Source organism: Culex pipiens, chromosome 2 (assembly GCF_016801865.2).
Source record: "Culex pipiens pallens isolate TS chromosome 2, TS_CPP_V2, whole genome shotgun sequence".
Taxonomy (NCBI): domain Eukaryota; kingdom Metazoa; phylum Arthropoda; class Insecta; order Diptera; family Culicidae; genus Culex; species Culex pipiens.
The window spans coordinates 169,698,332-169,717,051 of NC_068938.1; the positions used below are offsets into that span (position 1 = coordinate 169,698,332).

The following is an 18,720-nucleotide window of genomic DNA, read 5'->3' on the forward strand; positions in this document are numbered from 1 at the left end:
TCACAACAAACGCCGCCGGTTGAATTTTGTTTTTGTTTGAAACTTCCTTCCAACGGCTTTGCCGTGCTGTGTTGAAAAAGTTTTTTTTGTTGAGTTTTGTGCAAAATTTTAGCAGCAAAATGACTCTTGTTATAAACCACGATATGCTTGCCAAGTTGTGTAAGAAATAATCAACTAAATCTCAAAAATTCCTAACTTAATTCGTATTTCCTAATTCGCAGCCCACGAAATTCAGGAGATTCGCGTGCGAACTTTGCACGACATCGAGAACAAGGTGAAGCGCGCCCTGTGGGAGCGGCACGAGCTCAAGTTTAGCCCCAGCTCGCTGGTCAAGAATCTGATCCGCTGGTTCGGGAAGGTTCCCCTCTGCGAGGAGGCAGCCGTGCTGGAGTTGATGTCGCTGCTGTTGACGGTGAGTTAAAGAAAAAGATTTGACGGGGACGAAGGACCGTTTTTGTGCATTGGGTCATTTCGAATTTTAAAAATTAATAAAATATGAATTTGCTTGTTTGATCGATTTGAGCAAATCAAAAAGTTGCAGCAATGAAAATATGACTGCAAAAACATGGAAAAATTACAAAGGAAAAGGGTAAGAAAAAGAGGTGGAGGAATAGGACAAATAAGATCAGAAACAAACATAAACAAAACAAAATAAAACACTAATAACTATTTAAGAAAAATAAAGTTTTTCGTAGACCAAAAGATATTCAAAATAGGACCACTGACGATAGTCTAATCTAGTCTTCATCTTAATTTTGCAAAGAATTTAAATATTTGAAAACTTGGTACATACTTGTAAAGGTGCTTTTTAGAAAAAAAAAAACAAAGCGTAAAAAATAGTTGTTATCACTAAAAGTTTAATTCCCATAATCCGTATTTCTAGATTTAAATAAATCTAAAAATACGGATTATGGGAATTAAACTTTTAGTGATAACAACTATTTTTTTAAGCTTTGTTTTTTTCTAAAAGCACTTTCACAAGTACCAAGTTTTCGAATATTTAAATTCTTTGCAAAATTAAGATGAAGACTAGATTAGACTATCGTCAGTGGTCCTATTTTTTATTTTTTACTTTGACTCTTAATTACAGCTAAAAAATAACAGAATTGAAATTCACTCGTGAGGTTCACAAGCGAAAACTTGACTTTTTCAGCTCAAAAATTTTGTTTTCATTACTGTTACTTTTGGTGATGGAAAAATGAAAATAAATATACAGAAAATTTCAGGAAATTCTAAGATTTATAAGGTTCTCAAAATCTATAATTTAAAAATGTGTTTAAATTGTCTTAAATTGTCTTAAAACATGATTTTAAAGCTTAAATTTTTTAGTTTGTAAATCCTTAAACGCTTAAATTTCAATATTAAAAAAAAATGTTAAAATTCTGAGTTCAAATATTCTAAATTCAGAACAATGTATTTTCTTTTAATAACTTTTTGCCTTCCTCACTGAGGTAAGGCTATAATCCTGCTCTAAAAATGAACATCGTATAAAAACGTCGTAGACCCACCTTCATGTATACATATCGACTCAGAATCGAAAACTGAACAAATGTCTGTGTGTATGTGTGTGTGTGTGTATGTATGTGACCAACAAACTAGCTCATGTTTCTCGGCACTGGCTGAACCGATTTGACCCGAACTTGTTGCATTCGACTTGGTTTAGGGTCCCATAGATCGAGTTTTATACAGATTGCAGTTTCGATAAGTAGTTCAAAAGTTATGTATAAAAATGTATTTTCACATATATTTGGATCTCACTTAACTGTATGTAAACTATGTCCGGGTCCACCATCCGACCCATCGTTGGTTAGGTTATCAAAAGACCTTTCCAAGGAGTCCAAAACATTGAAGATCTGGCAACCCTGTCTCGAGATATGGCCTCTTAAGTGATATTGATGTACTTTTTTGAAGCCGGATCTCACTTAAATGTATGTAAACTATGTCCGGATCCACCATCCGACCAATTGTTGGTTAGGTCATCAAAAGACCTTTCCAACGAGTCCAAAACATTGAAGATCTGGCAACCCTGTCTCGAGATATGGCCCCTTAAGTGATATTGATGTACTTTTTTGAAGCCGGAACTCACTTAAATGTATGTAAACTATGTCCGGATCCACTATCCGTTCTATTGTTGGTTAGGTTATCAAAAGACCTTTCCAACGAGTGCAAAACATTGAAGATTTGGCAACCCTGTCTCGAGATATGGCCACTTAAGTGATGTTGATATACTTTTTGGAAGCCGGATCTCACTTAAATGTATGTAAACTATGTCCGGGTCCATCATCCGAACCAACGTTGGTTAGGTTATCAAAAGACCTTTCCAACGAGTGCAAAACATTGAAGATCTGGCAACCCTGTCTCGAGATATGGCCTCTTAAGTGATATTTATGTACTTTTCTGAAGCCGGATCTCACTTAAATGTATGTAAACTATGTCCGGGTCCATCATCCGACCCATCGTTGGTTAGGTTATCAAAAAACCTTTCCAACGAGTCCAAAACATTGAAGATCTGGCAACCCTGTCTCGAGATATGGCCACTTAAGTGATATCGATGTACTTTTTGGAAACCGGATCTAAAAAATAGATGAAACATTAGGGTGTAATATGGTTATATGGAAAAAATTAAAGTTGTCCAAATTTAGTGAGCACAGCACTTTTTCAGTTCCTATTGGGGTCCTCAACAACTCCCCAAAGTTTGGGACCAATTGGTTTAGTCGTCACTTTGCGCAAAGCAATTCAATTTTCCATATAAATTTGTATGGAGAAAACCATTTTTTTGGATTTTGATATTTATTGAATCCACGTTTCATGCTATATCAAAACCGGACTCATATTCGGATGCTCTGGAATCTGCTCTACAACTTTCCAGAAGAGAGTATGGTGCTAGCTTGCCCCTAAAAAAAGATACAGCGTGTTCAAAACTCGTCTAAAACGTGTTTTTTGCTCGAAAATCACGTTTTAGACGAGTTTTGAGGGCTCTATATCTTCTTTCAGGAGCAAGTTAGCACCATACTCTCTTCGGCAAAGTTGTAGAGCACCTTCCAGAGCATCCGAATATGAGTCCGGTTTTGATATGGCATGAAACGTCGAATTGTTAAATATCAAAATCCTAAAAAATGGGTTTCCCCATACAAATTTATATGGAAAATTGAATCGCTTTGCGCAAAGTGAGGACTAAACAAATTGGTCCCAAACTTTGGGGAGTTGTTGAGGACCCCAAAAGGAACTGAAAAAGTGCTGTGCTGGAAAATCGATTTTGATATTACACCCTAATGAAACATGTGTACAGCCATTGTTGTGAGGAAGGCTCCAACCACATAGGTGGATTTAGTTAGTTTTTTTAATAATCTTAGATTCTATGCTTCTAGCATTCAAAAATCGTTGATTTTTTTGTTATTGATTTGTTCAATCCCAATTCTATTTATTAATAGGTATTTCCTAAAACTAATTTCCTTATTTATAAAATTAAAAATTTCAAAAAAATTTCAAATGTCAAATAAAAGTTTTTTTAAAATCTGATATTCAAAAATACTAAGGTTCATAAATTTTGAAAATGTTTAGGCCTATAACTTATTGCATGTTTTTTTTTCTTTTTAATATGCCGTCAGTGGGGGTGACAATTGGTCTGGGGGTGAGATTGGGTCAATGTGATTTTTTACGGATTTTACAATTTCTAAGGTTCTTCTCAATGAAACTAATTTCTGTTAAAAGGGTTGTAAGATGGCTTAGGTGAAAAAATCTCGTTCCTAGAACAAATCCTGTAATTTTAGCAACTGTCGAAAGTTGAGATACGTTTTTGGCCAAAAATGACCTCTCGAAAAATCAACTTTTTATTATGAATTTTTGATGGAATTGCTCGAAAAATACCCAAATGTTTGAATGTCTCTATTTCAAATATTGTAGCATGTCAATAAGATTCCCTCAAACAAGAAACACTGTTGGATGAAATATCAAGCAAAACATTGTGATAGGGCCGAAACCGAAATGTAAACAAAGACTCTATCCTGCTCACGTCATTTGATGTTTACATTAGGAACGAGCAGGATTAGACTCTTTGTCTACACTTCGGCTTCGGCCCTATTACAATGTTTTGCTTGATATGTTCCCCATATCTTTGTATTTAAGCATCATTTTAGTTTCATTTGACCCCAAGGCCTAAATACCAAAAAATATATTTTTAAAGCAGTAAATTAAATTTAAATATTTTTAAAACATCAGAACAGTCATTTTAAATAAATCAAACCATAAATAATATTCTAAAAATGTTAGATTTCTTTTAACCCTCTACTGCACAAATTTTTTTTTCGGACATTTTTAATTTTCCCGTGTTTAGGAGGTCATTTTGAGCACCTTTTGTTCTACGATGCCCTGTTTGAAAAATGTCGCACGTCGTGCGAGCTGTCGCGCGGTTTTGATTTTACCGTTTCGATATCGATTGGTCGAAAGGACGACAAACGGACGACAAACACTCGACATGCCCGACATTGTTTTTTCCATCGATTTTCCTTCAATTTGACGTCACGATTTTCGTCGACGCAGTTTGACAGTTCTCTTCAGTTGGTCTTGTTTGGACTTGATCAAATCAGAGAAACTTTGAACCGAGTCGAACCAGTTTACGTTGTTGAAAAGTTCGTGTGGATTTTTGCCGGTTGATTGGTAAGTTGTGTTGCTTTTTTGCGAGCGGTTTTATCACAGCAATATTTATATTCCAGATTTCCTGATTTCGGCCTTCGTGGTGGAGGAGGAGGAGAACGGGTCACATCGTTGCTCCGGCGGGCCATGCCAAAAGACGGAAAGGGAAGCACCCGGTCTGTGATCGAGGAAGCGGATTGGTGTTTAACTTTCCGCGGGAGGTGGCGGTGCATGGTTTTTATACGGTGAGTTGTGTTTTTGAAACGATAGAGGAGGTGTGCATCCTAGTGTGCATCCCATTTGGACGACGAAAAATAAATGAGGACGATGAAAGTGTGAGGGGGAAAGGGCTAGGGGTGGGGACTGGACAATTTAAAACCTGAAACCATCACAAATTCTAAACAATAATATTCTATTTTTTCAATTCTGATTCTTTTCAATTCCACAATTCAAATTTTCTAAGATTCAAATAAATATAAAATAATACAATTAAAAGGTATGGTTTCGTTCAAAAATATGATAAAAGTTAAAAATATACACTCAAACCCCGATGGTTTGACACCAACTGTTGTCAAACGAACGGGGTCACTTTTTAGTTTGACACCCCTTTTACACGGAGTTCACACACACTGCCAAACGTTTGTTTTGATAGTGTGCGTAAGCCCCATGTAAAAAGTGACAGTTTGTCACTTTTTAGTTTGACTTTGAAAACAAGACAAATATATTATAAAATTATAAAATTATAAAATTATAAAATTATAAAATTATAAAATTATGAAATTATAAAATTATAAAATTATAAAATTATAAAATTATAAAATTATAAAATTATAAAATTATAAAATCATAAATTCAAAAATTTCTACAAATCACATACTCTTATATATTCAAATTGTATTATTCTCAAAATTCTTGATATTCTCAAAACCTTTTTTTAAAATATCAAAGATTTTATTTTTATTTAAAAATTATTCAGATATTTTAAATTTTAACGATTCTAACATTAAAACATTTCATAATTGCTTAAAAACTTTAAAGTTCATTGCTTTTTTAGCAAGGACTTCAGAGTCCCAAGAAACAAAATTCTCCATACAAATTTTTGATAAAAAATCAACATGCGTTTATGTTGATTTATCTGAAATTAAAAATGTTTGAATTTTTTTGTTGTTTTTTTTCCTATTTTTTTCCTAAAAATTTACAAGTTTAAATTGACAATTTTTTTTTATTTTACATTTAAAGTTAAATTTTACATTTTTAGTTATGTTTTTGGATGATTTAGCCGAATGACGTAATCTTTTTTCAGGTTACCAAAAATATTCCAATCGAATCCTGCTGACAACCCAGCGTTTCCGTATTGTCCCACGGAACGGAAGCTGTAACGATCGCAAAAACACCTGCACTGGAAGTGCGTAAACCAACGTTGTCCCGTAGGCCATCAATCTGTGAGAATTAAATGGAAGCGCCGCTCCAGTGCCGTATCTACACGCTGGTGTCGACTCCAAAAGATGGCTGACAAAGTCCGGCCAAGATGCCGAAGCAACGAGATGAGCTGAAAGGCCAACCGGAAGACAACGCCAAAAACCACGTGAAGATCGCGACACACAACAAGAAAAATTAATGGATGTTTGTGAAATCGAGAGAAAAAGATTAATTAACAGAAAAAATATATCTAAAAATAATTTAAAATATTTTTTCTTTTATTTTTACTGCAACATAACCTAAAAAACCGCACACGACTAAGGCACGACAACCTAAATAACAAAACCGTGCGACGTCGGTCGAATGTCGTACGACAATGTCGAACAATTTCGATGATCGATCGCACGACAAATACGACATTTTGGTGCAAAAACGTATGACATTCGTGCGAAAGTCGCACGACATTGTCGTGCGACGTCGTACGGTTGCACGGACGACAAACGACGGACGTCCGACGGACTTTTCAGTCAGGCTCGAGCCATGTCTTGCTCTTATTTATATGGTTACCATCCTTCTGGGTCAACACTCGAAATTACTGTGTTTACTTCTCTTGTTTTATGTTTTTCTTGTTTCTTTTTTAGTATTTTAACTTGCATTTATCTTGTTTAGTTTATGTTTGTTTCTTATAGTATTTGGCGTACTCTACCACCTCCTATCATTGAATTTTGCCTAGATCTAATTGGTCATGTTTTTACAATCACTTTTTAAATTTGTTGCTTATTTTCACATTTTCTGCTATAAAATGGCATCATTATCATTAAAATTGTAAAAAAAAAATCGTAGAGGCATGGTTTGGGGCACTAGAAAAATTACTGCAAACTTCTTGCTACTTAAAATATAAGACATGTTAGTAAAAAAATACAGCCAAAGTTGACCCCTAAAAAAATACATTTTTAAAAACATTGGCAAAGTCACATTAAACAAGTAAAACTTCCAACCCATAATTTTTTTAAAATCTTAAGAGTTCTTCTTTCCAATGCTTTTTAAAGATCAACAATATGTTGATAAATGGATTTTTTGCAATTCCGTCGTGAAACTATTTACTTTTCCTGTCATTCTTGAACGACGAAATATCCTACTTTTCTGTACCAAAAATAACAGAATCGAATAGCAACACTTTTCAAAATAAATGCACTCAAATGGGTGCTGAAAAGTTGAACTTTTCAGCACTTGTTTCGAAAAGTAATACTTTTCAACATTTTTTTTTGATTTCAACGATTTATTGACAAAATGCATGAAAATTTGACATAAAATTTCACTCAGTGTGTGTTTTTTGGAATTGCAAAAAATGTTGTATGGAACTCGTTGCAAAACTTGTTTTTTTCAGCACTCTTCGTATTTATCCAACTCGGTGAACCTCGTTGGATAAATGTACGACTCGTGCTGAAAAAATCCTCTTTTTGCAACTTGTTGCATAAACTACTATTTGGCGATTCTTTAAATCGAAACCCGTCTAAAGGCGGGGTTGGGTTGTAGAGGGTTAAACACAGAAATCTGTTGAAAAATGAAATTTGAAGAATTTTAAGATTCAAGCCTGTCTTAAGAAGATGGTGGGCTATAATGGTTTTGCTCTGTGGAAAATATCCCAGTTTAAACATTTCCCTCCCTTTTCAGAGCCACCACGGTCTCGAAATCGTCAACCACTTCACCACCAGCCGCCTGGTCAAAGAACTCGGCAAGGTAAAATACCTCATCGGTGCCAAACCCGAACTTTCCGAGCTGGTCGACAACGTGATTCAGCAAGTGCAAAGCTTCAAAGCCGTCGAACGTGGACCACGATCCGATCCGGCCGCCAGCATCGCCGAAAGTTTGGCCAGCCTCAAAATCGAGTGCGTCGACCTGACGGACTCGCCCCGGCAGTCCGTGAGTCCCCACGTGCCGACGGGTTCCGCGTATCCTCCACAGGGGAGAAGTTTAAATTACTTTGTGCGGTGTTGGGAGATTCCGCTGCCCTCGGATGGGCAGATCTTGAAGGGGCTGAGTGAATCGCTGCATCCGGAGGGGGATGAAAAGGAAATCGCGCGTGCGTTGAACTTTTTGGTGCCGTCGATCAACGATTATCCGCCGGAGTTTTTTCTGCAACCGCCGTACATTTTTCACTCGTTGATGAAGCTGCTCGATGCGAGGAGGGTCAGCATGAGCAACACTATTGAACTGTTCCACCGGTTGGCGATCGCGGTTCAGAAGAGGATTAAAGCGCTTCAACTGACCAGCATGTACACGTATCAGGATCCAAAGAGCGAATGTGCCCAAGAGTCGCAAGTCGTCCAGATTTCCGTTCCCGCCTTTGTGCACGAGCTGTTCATGGTTGGAATTGGTTGTCTGAAGGAGGTGTCCGACCAGCTCGACCTTCAGGAAACCAACAAAACGTTCAACCTCTTTCACGATCTCATTACGTTGGCCTCTAGCGAACCCCTAGAAAGCTGCCAGTACCGTGAAATCCGCCACGAACTCGGCTACCTGGTGAAGCACTTCCGGCAGTGTTGGGAGTCCAACAGCGGCTGCTTCGCCACTCGCACCAAGTACCTCGTCACGGTCAACATCTTCTCCAAGTTTCTCCAACTGTCAACCGACGACGAATCCCCAACCACCGAGCTCAACGCCAACGACACCTGCTTCCCGCACAAACCGCACTACAACCCAGCCGAATTCGAAACCATGAACTCGACCAACCACCGCAAGCTGCTCGAAGAAACCGACCAAAACTGGCTGCACGAGCTTCAGATAGCCGCTCTGGACTATCCGGCGCGCCACATCTACCCCTCGATCTACGAACCGGTGCTGGAGAAGGCACTCAAGTGCTCGGACAGTCGCCGCCTGCAGGTGATTCTCGGAGCGGACGAGCTGCTGGAGCCGGCTGTGCGGATTCTGCGCCAACCGACGGCGCTGACCGATGAGGAGTTGATTTTCGTGGGGTTGGAAGCGATCGATACGCTGCATCTGCACCGGTCCGTTGCGATGGTGAAGCTGCTGGTGAAGGCGGTGGGGAAGTGAGTTTGTCGTTACGAATGGGAATTTGTTAGAATAGTTGATGATTTTGATGTTTTTTTTTCAGGTGTCAAATTTACTTTGAGGGCAACCTGAAGCTTCGTGATGCCGCTGAAAAGCTTGTGCTGAGGCTGTTGTCGCACTCGGATGAGCAGGTCAAAAGGTGAGTGGATGAAAGATCGTTGAACGATTATGACGATATCACTAGGTAAAAGCGAGCTCTGCAGGTGGCTTTATTCGTGATTTTCGATGACTAATAACTCCGAATGTTCAGATTAAAGTTTTTTTTTTATTTTAACAAGCAGCTTCAAAATGTACAGGGGATTTTGTATTCCTGGAGTTTTTTTTTTTTTAAAGGTCCAATAAACCGCCTTGTGTCAGGGGTATTAAAAAACACCCAAAAAGCAAAAACTGAAAATTTGGTTTATTTGGTTTAGATACGCAACTTATCCTTTTGCAAAGAAAAATTCTAGATTAAATTTTCAAAACAACCTATCTCTCATGGTTTTCTATGCAGATAGGACCTTTTGAAAAATTAATCTAGAATTCTTTTAAAAATTTCAAGCAAAACATTGTAATAGGGCCGACGCCGAAGTGTAAACAAAGAGTCTTCAAAATCAGAAGTACCCCTCAAAAAGGGTTCTATCTACCCTTTATCTGTCAACACAAGGAAAACAAACCCTTTTTGAGGGTTACTTCCACCTTTTTTCAAGTTTACTTGTCGTTACCCTTTTGCAACGGGTTTCTAACGGTAAACTTGAAAAAGGGTGGAAATAACCCTCAAAAAGGGTTTGTTTTCTTTGAGATGACAGATAAACGGTAGATAGAACCCTTTTTGAGGGGTACTTCTGATTTTGAGTGTATCCTGCTCACGTCAGTTGATGTTTACAAAAGGAACGAGCAGGATAGACTCTTTGTTTACACTTCGGCTTCGGCCCTATTACAATGTTTTGCTTGTTTTAGTTATGTGAATTCTTTCACTTTTACATGGTTGAATTACAATTTTCTCAAAAAGCAATCGCAAAATTTGAGAATTTTTTTTATGTTGCAACAACTTTTCATTAACTACATTTTCATTAAAATACAAAAAAAACTAAAAATACAAAGAAAAAAAAAATTAAATTTGATTATTTTAATAAAAAAAATATATTTTAATTATTATTTTAAAACAAAATTTTCAATTATTGAAAATTTTAATGCAAAAAATCATAATATTTGCAATGCTTTTCAATTCCAGAATTTTAAGTTATTCTATTTTTTTTGAAGTTCTAAAATATTTAAATCTAAAATGATTCAAATTTTAATTTTCAAAAAATCTATAGTTCTAAATTCTTGTGCTCTGAATTCAATTTTTAAGTTCTTTATAACTTTTTTTTATTAAGTTCCAAGATTTATAAAAATCCATTAATTCTATTTTTAATGCTCAATTCTTAAAACTCTTATAATTTAATTTCTCAGTTCTTAAATATTTATATTTTATAACAATAAGCTCAAACTTGAAAAAATGTTCAAAAATTTCAGGATTCTAAAATTTTACTTTTTTAAGCACTATTTTTTTAAATTTTGAATCTCTTAACCTTCACATTTCTAAAATTCTTAATTACCATAATTCTGAATTTCCATAAAAACCATATTTCTGAAGGTCTAATTTATTAAAATTAGAAAATTTGTATTATTCTAAAAATCTCAAAACAGAAAAAAAATCTTTGATTCTGACTTTGAAAAATTATAAATTCTAGAATTTTGCATATTCACAAATTCTATAAATTTAATTCATTCTCAGATTTTTAAAAAACACAATTTTAATGTACTAATACTCAGAAACTCTATAATCCTAAAATTTGTAAACTAAGAAATTCTACAAATTTTTGGGTGTTTTAAAACCGTATTGAGTCACAAGTATTCAAAAACACCCAAAGAGCAAAAAATATAAATTGTGCTAATAGGTTCTTAATAAAACTCCAGAAATAATTTTATTTTCAAAATCTTATTTAAATATAAAGATTCTTGGATTGTAAAACTACAATATTTCTATAAGTTACAAAATTTCGAAGCTTAAAAGTTTAAAATTCGGGAATTCCGTATTATTTAAATTATTTAATATCACAGTAATAAATTCATCAGCTCTGAATTTTAAAAATTCTGAAAAATATATTTTCCCAAAAAAAATATTTCTTAAATCGTAATATTCTTAAATTTTGTGATTTTATAATTTTAATTTTTTAAAAGTTTTAGAATTTAAATATTTAAATATTATTATGCTCTAAAATTTTCCAAATTAAAATATTTTGAATATCTGAAATTTTGAGATCCGCAATTACTTTTCATAGGGCTTGGTCTTGCCCAAAGTAGAGTTTTTGATTCGAAAATTTCCTAAATTATTGTCAAATAATTTAATATAAAATTAATTTTATGCTCTACAATCAAAATGGTTAGAATTTTAAAGTTTGCAATTCATAAATATTCAAATTCTCATATTTAACAATTTTACAATTCTGAAATTCCTACCCAGCCCAGATTCGATTATCCGAAGCCTCAATGTTCTATTTTTTTCTTACTCTTAAGTTCGTGTTCTGCGACCCCATTTTAGTCATATTGAACTGGTTGATTTCCTATTCATTTAACAACAGCTTTTTCTCGAGTTTGGATCTAAAAATTTAGATTAGCTTAGAATTCGAATAAAATAATAGTTATTCAAGTACCTGAAGATTTCATCAAACTTTCCCAAGGCTTCGATTAATCAAGTTTGGTAGACTGTATTAAAATATTACAACGTTCTTTAATAAAAAAAACTTTTAAACAATAAAATTCCATAATTTTGTAATTTAATTATTTCAGTAAGTTTTAAATGTCTATTTTTTCAATACAGAAATTCGGATTTTTGAGTTTCTGAAATACTTTATTTCTCAAATCAAATCAAATTATTCGCTCTACATCATTGCCTTGGCGTTCTCGATTGCGAGATTCCTACTCGAAATTAAGTGTCCGAAGGCTTGATTGTTGAGACAATTGCAAACCTCTTTTTACACCTAAGCTTCCATCCACCCCAGAATTCGAACTGACGACCTTTGGATTGTTAGTCCAACGTGCTTACCAGCGACTCCACCGAGACAGAACCCAGGGAGACGACTCCTACACCTGGATTGAGCTAACGACCTAACCCTCTAGGTTAGACCGGGGCCAACATTTCGTCTCGAAAAATGCCACCGGGACCGTCTGGGATCGAACCCAAGTTATGAAAATTTCTCAAATTTGAAATTAATGCTTTTTTATAGTTACATTAAAAATTATTTTTGAAAATATTTTTTTTACGTATTGAAATTGGTCATAACCTGTTCTAAATAAATCTTTGACGAATGATATTACAACAGTTCTAAAATTATTTTTCCCTTTCCCACAGCACCGCCTACGACCAGTGCGCCGCCGTAATCGGCGACTACATCAGCTCGCTGGACGAGGGCGCCATCCTCACCCGCCGCAAGTCCTTCCCCAAAACCAGCAGCAGCAGCAGCAAACTGTCCTCACTGGGAATTCCACTCTCCGTGGAGATCCTGGTCGAGGTCATCTGCTTCGGCTATTGTAGCACCAACAAGAAGATCCAACAGCAAGCGGAAACCATCCTGCTGTTTGTGCTCAACTCGCGGGTCAACTTGCTCGAACGATGGACCGACCTGCTGGACGTGATCTTGCCTGTGCTTCCGCTGCTGCAAACCGTGGCCATGATCAGCAAACACTCGACGCTGTCGCGCGCGATCATTACGTTGCTCCATCCGGATTCCGGGATTCCGCTGCCGGACATGATTCGGGGGAACTTGCGCTTTTTGTTCCAGGACGACGGGGAGATTCGGGAAGAGGCGTTGACGCGGGTTCTGTTTTTGATGACGCTTCCGGGGAATGCTCGGCAGTACGCGCCAAACATCGAGCACATACGGGATACGATCTCCAATGGGATTTGCGTGATGAAGAGCAAGTACGACGTCGGGAAACATCTGTCGTCGGACGTGTACGAGGTTAGTGCGGTGCGGCCGCTGTTGGATGCGCTCGAGCAGGAAAACTGCGATCCGGCGATTCGACGCAGCGCGTTGGTTCAGTTGAACGTGATGGCCGAGGATCCGATCTTGTGCGAGATCATTCACAAGGCGAACGGGTGGGCGTTTGTGCTGCAGGTGTTGGACAATGCCATGAGGGAGGAGCACTACTTGGATTATCCGGACAGTGCCGTTCCGGCGGTTGGAATCTTGAACAAGTTGTGCTTTGCGATCCCGGAGTTTCGGCGGTTCTTGGCGGATAACGTGAGCGTGTACTACTTGATCACGCGGGCGTTGTTGACGTACCATCATCTGAACATCTTCAAGCCGGACTGTTGCTCGCTACTGTTTCAATTGTTGTTCAGCGATTACGCTCTTGGGTGTGGAAAATCGGTATCGTTACCGGTGATCTGCAACCGGTACCGAATCCCGTTCGTCTGCGAGTACCACTGGAAGTGCAGTCCATTTCACGAGCTCAGCTACCTGGAGGAGATCTTCGTTGACGTTCAACCTGGCGGTGAAGATCGTCCCGTTGAGGGTGCCAGTATCATCCGTTTGAACCAAAATTGCGGAGTTGAGTGTGCGACATCTCGACTTCGAACCACACAACCAGAACAACCCAGCCTCAACCAAACCTCTGAGACGTTTGCTAGCCCAGAAGGTTACCGCCAGGTCGCGTGGCAATACCTTCGCCTCTCCTTTGCCTGCACCTGGTTCGACGCGTTCGAAAACATCCTGGTGAACGCGAAACGATCGCGAAAATCTCCCAAATCCGGCGGTGAAGATCTGGCCGTGATCGACTACTCCTTACTGCCGCCGCACCTCGTAGCGGTTCGTCAAGCGAACGACGACGACGACGCGGAAGTGATCGACCTGGAGGATCACAGCTTGCGGTTCGATCGCGCCCTCCAACTCACCAAAGCGGACATCAACATGATCCGGACGACGCACGCGGACGAGATTTTCAGGAATAGCTTGAAGAACATTGCGGCGGCTGGATCTCACGCGGAGGTTTCGATTGGACTTTCCGGGTTGGAGAGTAACTTGATCTTGCCGATGGAGGGGCAGATTATGCACAACTCGATCGTGAAGCACTTGAAGAAGTTTGTGCTGACGCCGCCGAATACGGCAGCGGACGAGCGGTTGCTGATCGATGTGATTGGGTTGTTGGGGGATTTGATTCAGATTGGGTATGAGAACGTGTTGGTTTGGATCGTTACGCTGCTGTTTGAACAGACGAGCATTTTTAACCAGCTGCTGAAGTCGGAGACGTGCTCAGGGGAGTTGTTCATGAAGAACGTTGACTTTATCAAGCTTGTCCTGATGGAAGCACTTACCAGCGAACATCCTGAAGTGAGGAGTTTGTTGACCAGTGAGGAAGGCTTTGAGATCAAGGTCAAAAAGGAGCACAACTTCAACCTGTTTAACAAACTATTTGAAGTGATCACCGATCGGCTTGATAAAGATCTGCAAAAGTGCGATCTTCACCGAATTCTGTCACTGGTCGGCCTGGTACGAGTCGTCGTTCGTAGTGGCCTGTTCGAGTTTGAGAACAAATTTCTAAACCACGTGATAAACAAGCTCTGCTCGTACATCACCCTGATCCGCTCGATCACCCACTCTGGATCGACAATTACCAAAAGCTGCCTCATCGTCATGTCAACCCTGCTCGATCGCATGAAGGATATCCACCTCAAGGCGAAACACTTCAAGATCATCGCGCTGCAGTGCAGCCACACGCACCCGTTGATCCGATCGTGCGCCTGGAACGTCCTGGCCAAAATCGCCAAAACGCTGTCCGGGGCGCACTCGATCATCAAGGAGTGCGCCTATCTTCCCGGAGGTATTCACGCCAGCTGCGCCAAAACGCTGCTCGATCCCGAGGAGGCCGCCCTGGTGAAGGAGTCCGCCACGGGACTGCTGATCAACCTGCTGTCCCATCGGGCGGAGAAGAACGGATCGCTGCACAAGTTTGTGCTGCCGTACGACAAGGGTGGGAATAGCCAACAGGACGGCGATCCGCTGCAGACGGTGCTGGGGATCTTGAAGAAGCATCGATTCTTCGAATATGCGCTGGAATCGCTGCAGAACTTTACCACCCAGGATGAGATGAGCGTTGGAGAGTTTGCCGGAGTTCAGCTGGTGACTTGTGATGTCGTGAAGAGTTACGCCATGATCTTCAGCTGTTTGGTGGATCTTAACTCGGAGTTGATCGATCTGCTGGTGCAGAAGTGCTGCTTGCAGCAGCTAATGAAGTAAGTCCTCTTAAATTTCTGATCAACTGGGTCCTAACAAAACATTGCTTCTAGTTGCGTCTCCAAGGTCCCGATCCTCCCAGGACGATCAGCCCTGCTAATGGTCTCCGAGGTGTGCAACCTGCTAGTCCGTTGCGTCACCCTTCGAAGGGACGAAATCTGCGAGCTTATATCACCGTACCACGCCGTAATCGGCGGAATAATCTACCTACTCAACGTTGACTTGTACCGCGGAGTCGGTGATCCCGTCTTGCGGGAGGTCACCGGCAAAATCATGCACCTGCTGAACGCCCTAGCCCTACACAAGGTGGGCAACCAAATGATCACGGGCGTCCTCTCGGAGCTGAAGCTGGAACCCGTGGTGAACGTGATCGTCAAGGGGATCGCCAATCACAAGCACAAAGACTACCAAATCGCCTGCCTTCGCTTCCTAACGGTACTCGTGCTCACCTCCGACATCAACATCTCGCCAACCTCGGAGTTCCAGTCGTTCCTGGGACTGCTCGATACGACCCAACTAACCGCCGTAGACATCCCAGTGAAACGTATCTCGGACCCAAAGCCAAACCGCTTCATCGCGCAACCCTTCGACGAATTCTCCCCGGACGAGGATCGGGAAAACCGCGATCCCAACGGAAGACAACGCGTCGCGACATCCGGTGAGCTGGAAATCGCTGCCAAACCGCTCCGAACCGGAAGTGAGCAGATCTTCGCCACACTAATCCTTCAATTCGAACTAATCTGCGCCCGGGACAAACCGGAGAATGGCGCCCTCGTGTCAACGCTGCAAAAAAGGACGCTCTTCTCCGCCGTCCAGGTGATGCTGCGACAGTCCGAGCAAGCGCGTAAAGTCGCACGATCGCGGAAGTTCCTGGAAGTTCTGCTGGACCGACTCGACGCGTTGTACGCCGGGGTCGGCCTCTCCTACCAGGACTTTGTCAAAAAGAACGGTGACGCCAAAAAGACGCCGATCGTGGACGAACTCTCGTTCATCGCCGGCATCCTCTCCTCCTGGTTCCTCAACGACATCCTCGTCCACCAGGCCAACATCAATCGCATCTACAAACTGTTCCTCCAGTTTTGGCAGTGGATCAGCAACAATCGCGAACTCGAGAACGAGTTCATGAAGGCCCTGGTCTGCCTCACCGAAAACAGCATCGTAGTTTGCAAAACGTTCGCCACGACCCCACCCCCCGGACATCCCCACTCGATCCTCAAACTTGTAATCGCGGTGGCCACGGCCGAAACGGGCAAAGTAAAAGGTCCCAAAAGTGAACTGACTCTCCTCACCCTGTGCCTTCGCATGCTGATCAATAGCTGTGCGTGTCATGAGGGTCGCGTCATGATCGCCAAGTACAACGTGCTGGACAATCTGTGCAAGCTACATCCGGCCCACACGAAATTGCAGAAGCCGTGGCTCACGGTGACCAAGCTGTGGCTGGAGTTTTGGGAGGTTTACACGAGGCATAACGATGTGACGGAGGTGAAGTGAGTAGATATTTCTTTTTTTTTATTTACTAAACATCATCTTTAGGAAGCATTTAGTCTATTTTTATCGGTTTAATAGCAAGATGATTAAATATGAATATAAATGATAAAAGGCTGAAAGTCAGTTGCAACTTTTCGAACATATGACACTTATGCGTAGAACGGCAGTTAAGAGTTCATAATTTTTGATTGGGTTGTCAAATTATCAATATTTTTAGCTCATTTGAGAGATATGTCAAAAGCCTTTCAAATACGTAGAATTCTCCGAATATTAAAAAAATATCAAAACCCAAACTTCATAACTCAAAAAATAGAAAATCATTAAAAAAAAAACAAATACCAACTATAAAATAAAAACCTTGAATTTAAAAAAATGGGAATCTAAAAAAAAGGAATGTTTTTAAATTTAATGTTTTAACATTTTATTTTGAAATTAAAAATTTTAAATTTAAGCGCTACAATTGTTTTTTTTTTTTAATTTTGTAATTCCAAATTTTAGTGTTTTTTTTTTCAATTTTCTGATTATTTTATTGGCTTGAAAGAGAGATTTTTCATCAGATCTTCATAAATTTATCAAAATAACAAGCCCCAAAAATCTAAATTCATAAAAAATTGTAAAATTAGAGAATGTAAAAGTTTTAAAGTAAACAAAATTGAAAAACAGAAAAAAAAATTTGAATCTGAAAATTTTAAAATAAGGAAATTCGAACATTTCAATTATATTTTTTTTATTCGAAGGTTCTTTAATTCTAAAATTTCGTGTTTCTAAATTTCCGAAAATTAAAAATAAATGAAAGTTAGGAAATTCGAACATCTTATTTGAATTTCATAATTTTCGTGTTGCAAAATTTTCGTAATCTGTAAAAATTTTAGAATCTGAAAATAAAAAAAATAAAATATCGAAATTTGAAAATTTTATTTTGAAACTTTAAAGGTATATTTTTGGATTTTTGAATTTCTAAATTTTGAATTCTGAATTTTCTGAATTTCTGATTTTCCAATTGGCTTATCGGATAGATCTTTCAAGATATTACATCTTCGAAAAAATCGAAAACTAGCAAAACCGAAAAATGTAAATTCATTACAGACTGTACAATAAAAAAATTGAACGTTTGAAAATTAAAAAAAATAGAACAAAAATTTAATTGCAACATTTTAAATTGGAAAATAAAAAAGAAAATTCTAACATTTCATTTTTGAAAATATGTAATTTTTAAATTTTGGGTTTTCTAAAATGTTGAAAATTTTAGAAACTGAAAATATAAAATATTGAAAATACTGAAATTCGAACATTTTATTCTTAAACATTGAATTTTCGATTTCTGAATTTTTGTATTTTTAAATTTCTGATAAACCGTTTTAGTTGTAAGCTTTTCTCCCCTATACTTTTTCCTTAGTAACCCTAGTAAGTTTTTTGAAACTTTTCTTACTTTTTGTTAAGCCCATAGTCAAAACAATAATTCCTCCAACATGGACTAGTGTAACACACAGCTGCAAGGAACTCCAAAACTCTGTATTGTACACAAATTGAACTTATTGTAACTTGTTTATTCAAAAATAAAAACTGAATTGAATTGAATTGAAAAAAAAAAAGTAAAGTAAAGTAAAGTTGCAATTTTTTTTTAAATTAGCCAAACCCAAAAATAAGTTTTAGATTAAAAATTTGAAAATTTAAACATTTGAAAATAAAAAAATATAGAAAAAATATGATTTCAAAATTTCGGAATCTGAATACTTAAAAAAATTAAAACAAAGATATTTTGAAATAAAATTATTAAATTTTAAGGTTTTTGAATTTCTAAATTTATGAATTCTAAATTTTCGTGTTTCTAAATTTCTGATGGTTTTAT

The 18,720-nt window shown here is 38.4% G+C and overlaps 2 protein-coding genes and 1 long non-coding RNA gene across 3 annotated transcripts in view; 2 read left to right on the forward strand and 1 right to left on the reverse strand.

Moving 5' to 3' along the window:
* Positions 1-18,720, reverse strand: part of LOC120431269 (DNA cross-link repair 1A protein-like) — a 134,231-nt gene that overhangs the window by 40,742 nt on the left and 74,769 nt on the right. The window lies entirely within an intron of this gene.
* The window catches only part of LOC120431266 (protein rotatin homolog), a 19,888-nt gene continuing 1,168 nt past the window's right edge, over positions 1-18,720 (forward strand). Inside the window, exons 1-6 of the mRNA XM_039596399.1 lie at positions 1-159; positions 222-412; positions 7,726-9,101; positions 9,167-9,262; positions 12,500-15,382; positions 15,437-16,870. Of these exons, the coding sequence (XP_039452333.1) occupies positions 120-159; positions 222-412; positions 7,726-9,101; positions 9,167-9,262; positions 12,500-15,382; positions 15,437-16,870 (6,020 nt within the window). The 5' untranslated portion in view covers positions 1-119. The remainder of the gene's footprint in view (positions 160-221; positions 413-7,725; positions 9,102-9,166; positions 9,263-12,499; positions 15,383-15,436; positions 16,871-18,720) is intronic.
* Positions 2,415-7,719, forward strand: LOC120431271 (uncharacterized). The gene is made up of 3 exons (XR_005607843.2): positions 2,415-4,656; positions 4,713-4,877; positions 5,936-7,719. It is a non-coding gene; the product is annotated as an uncharacterized LOC120431271 (long non-coding RNA).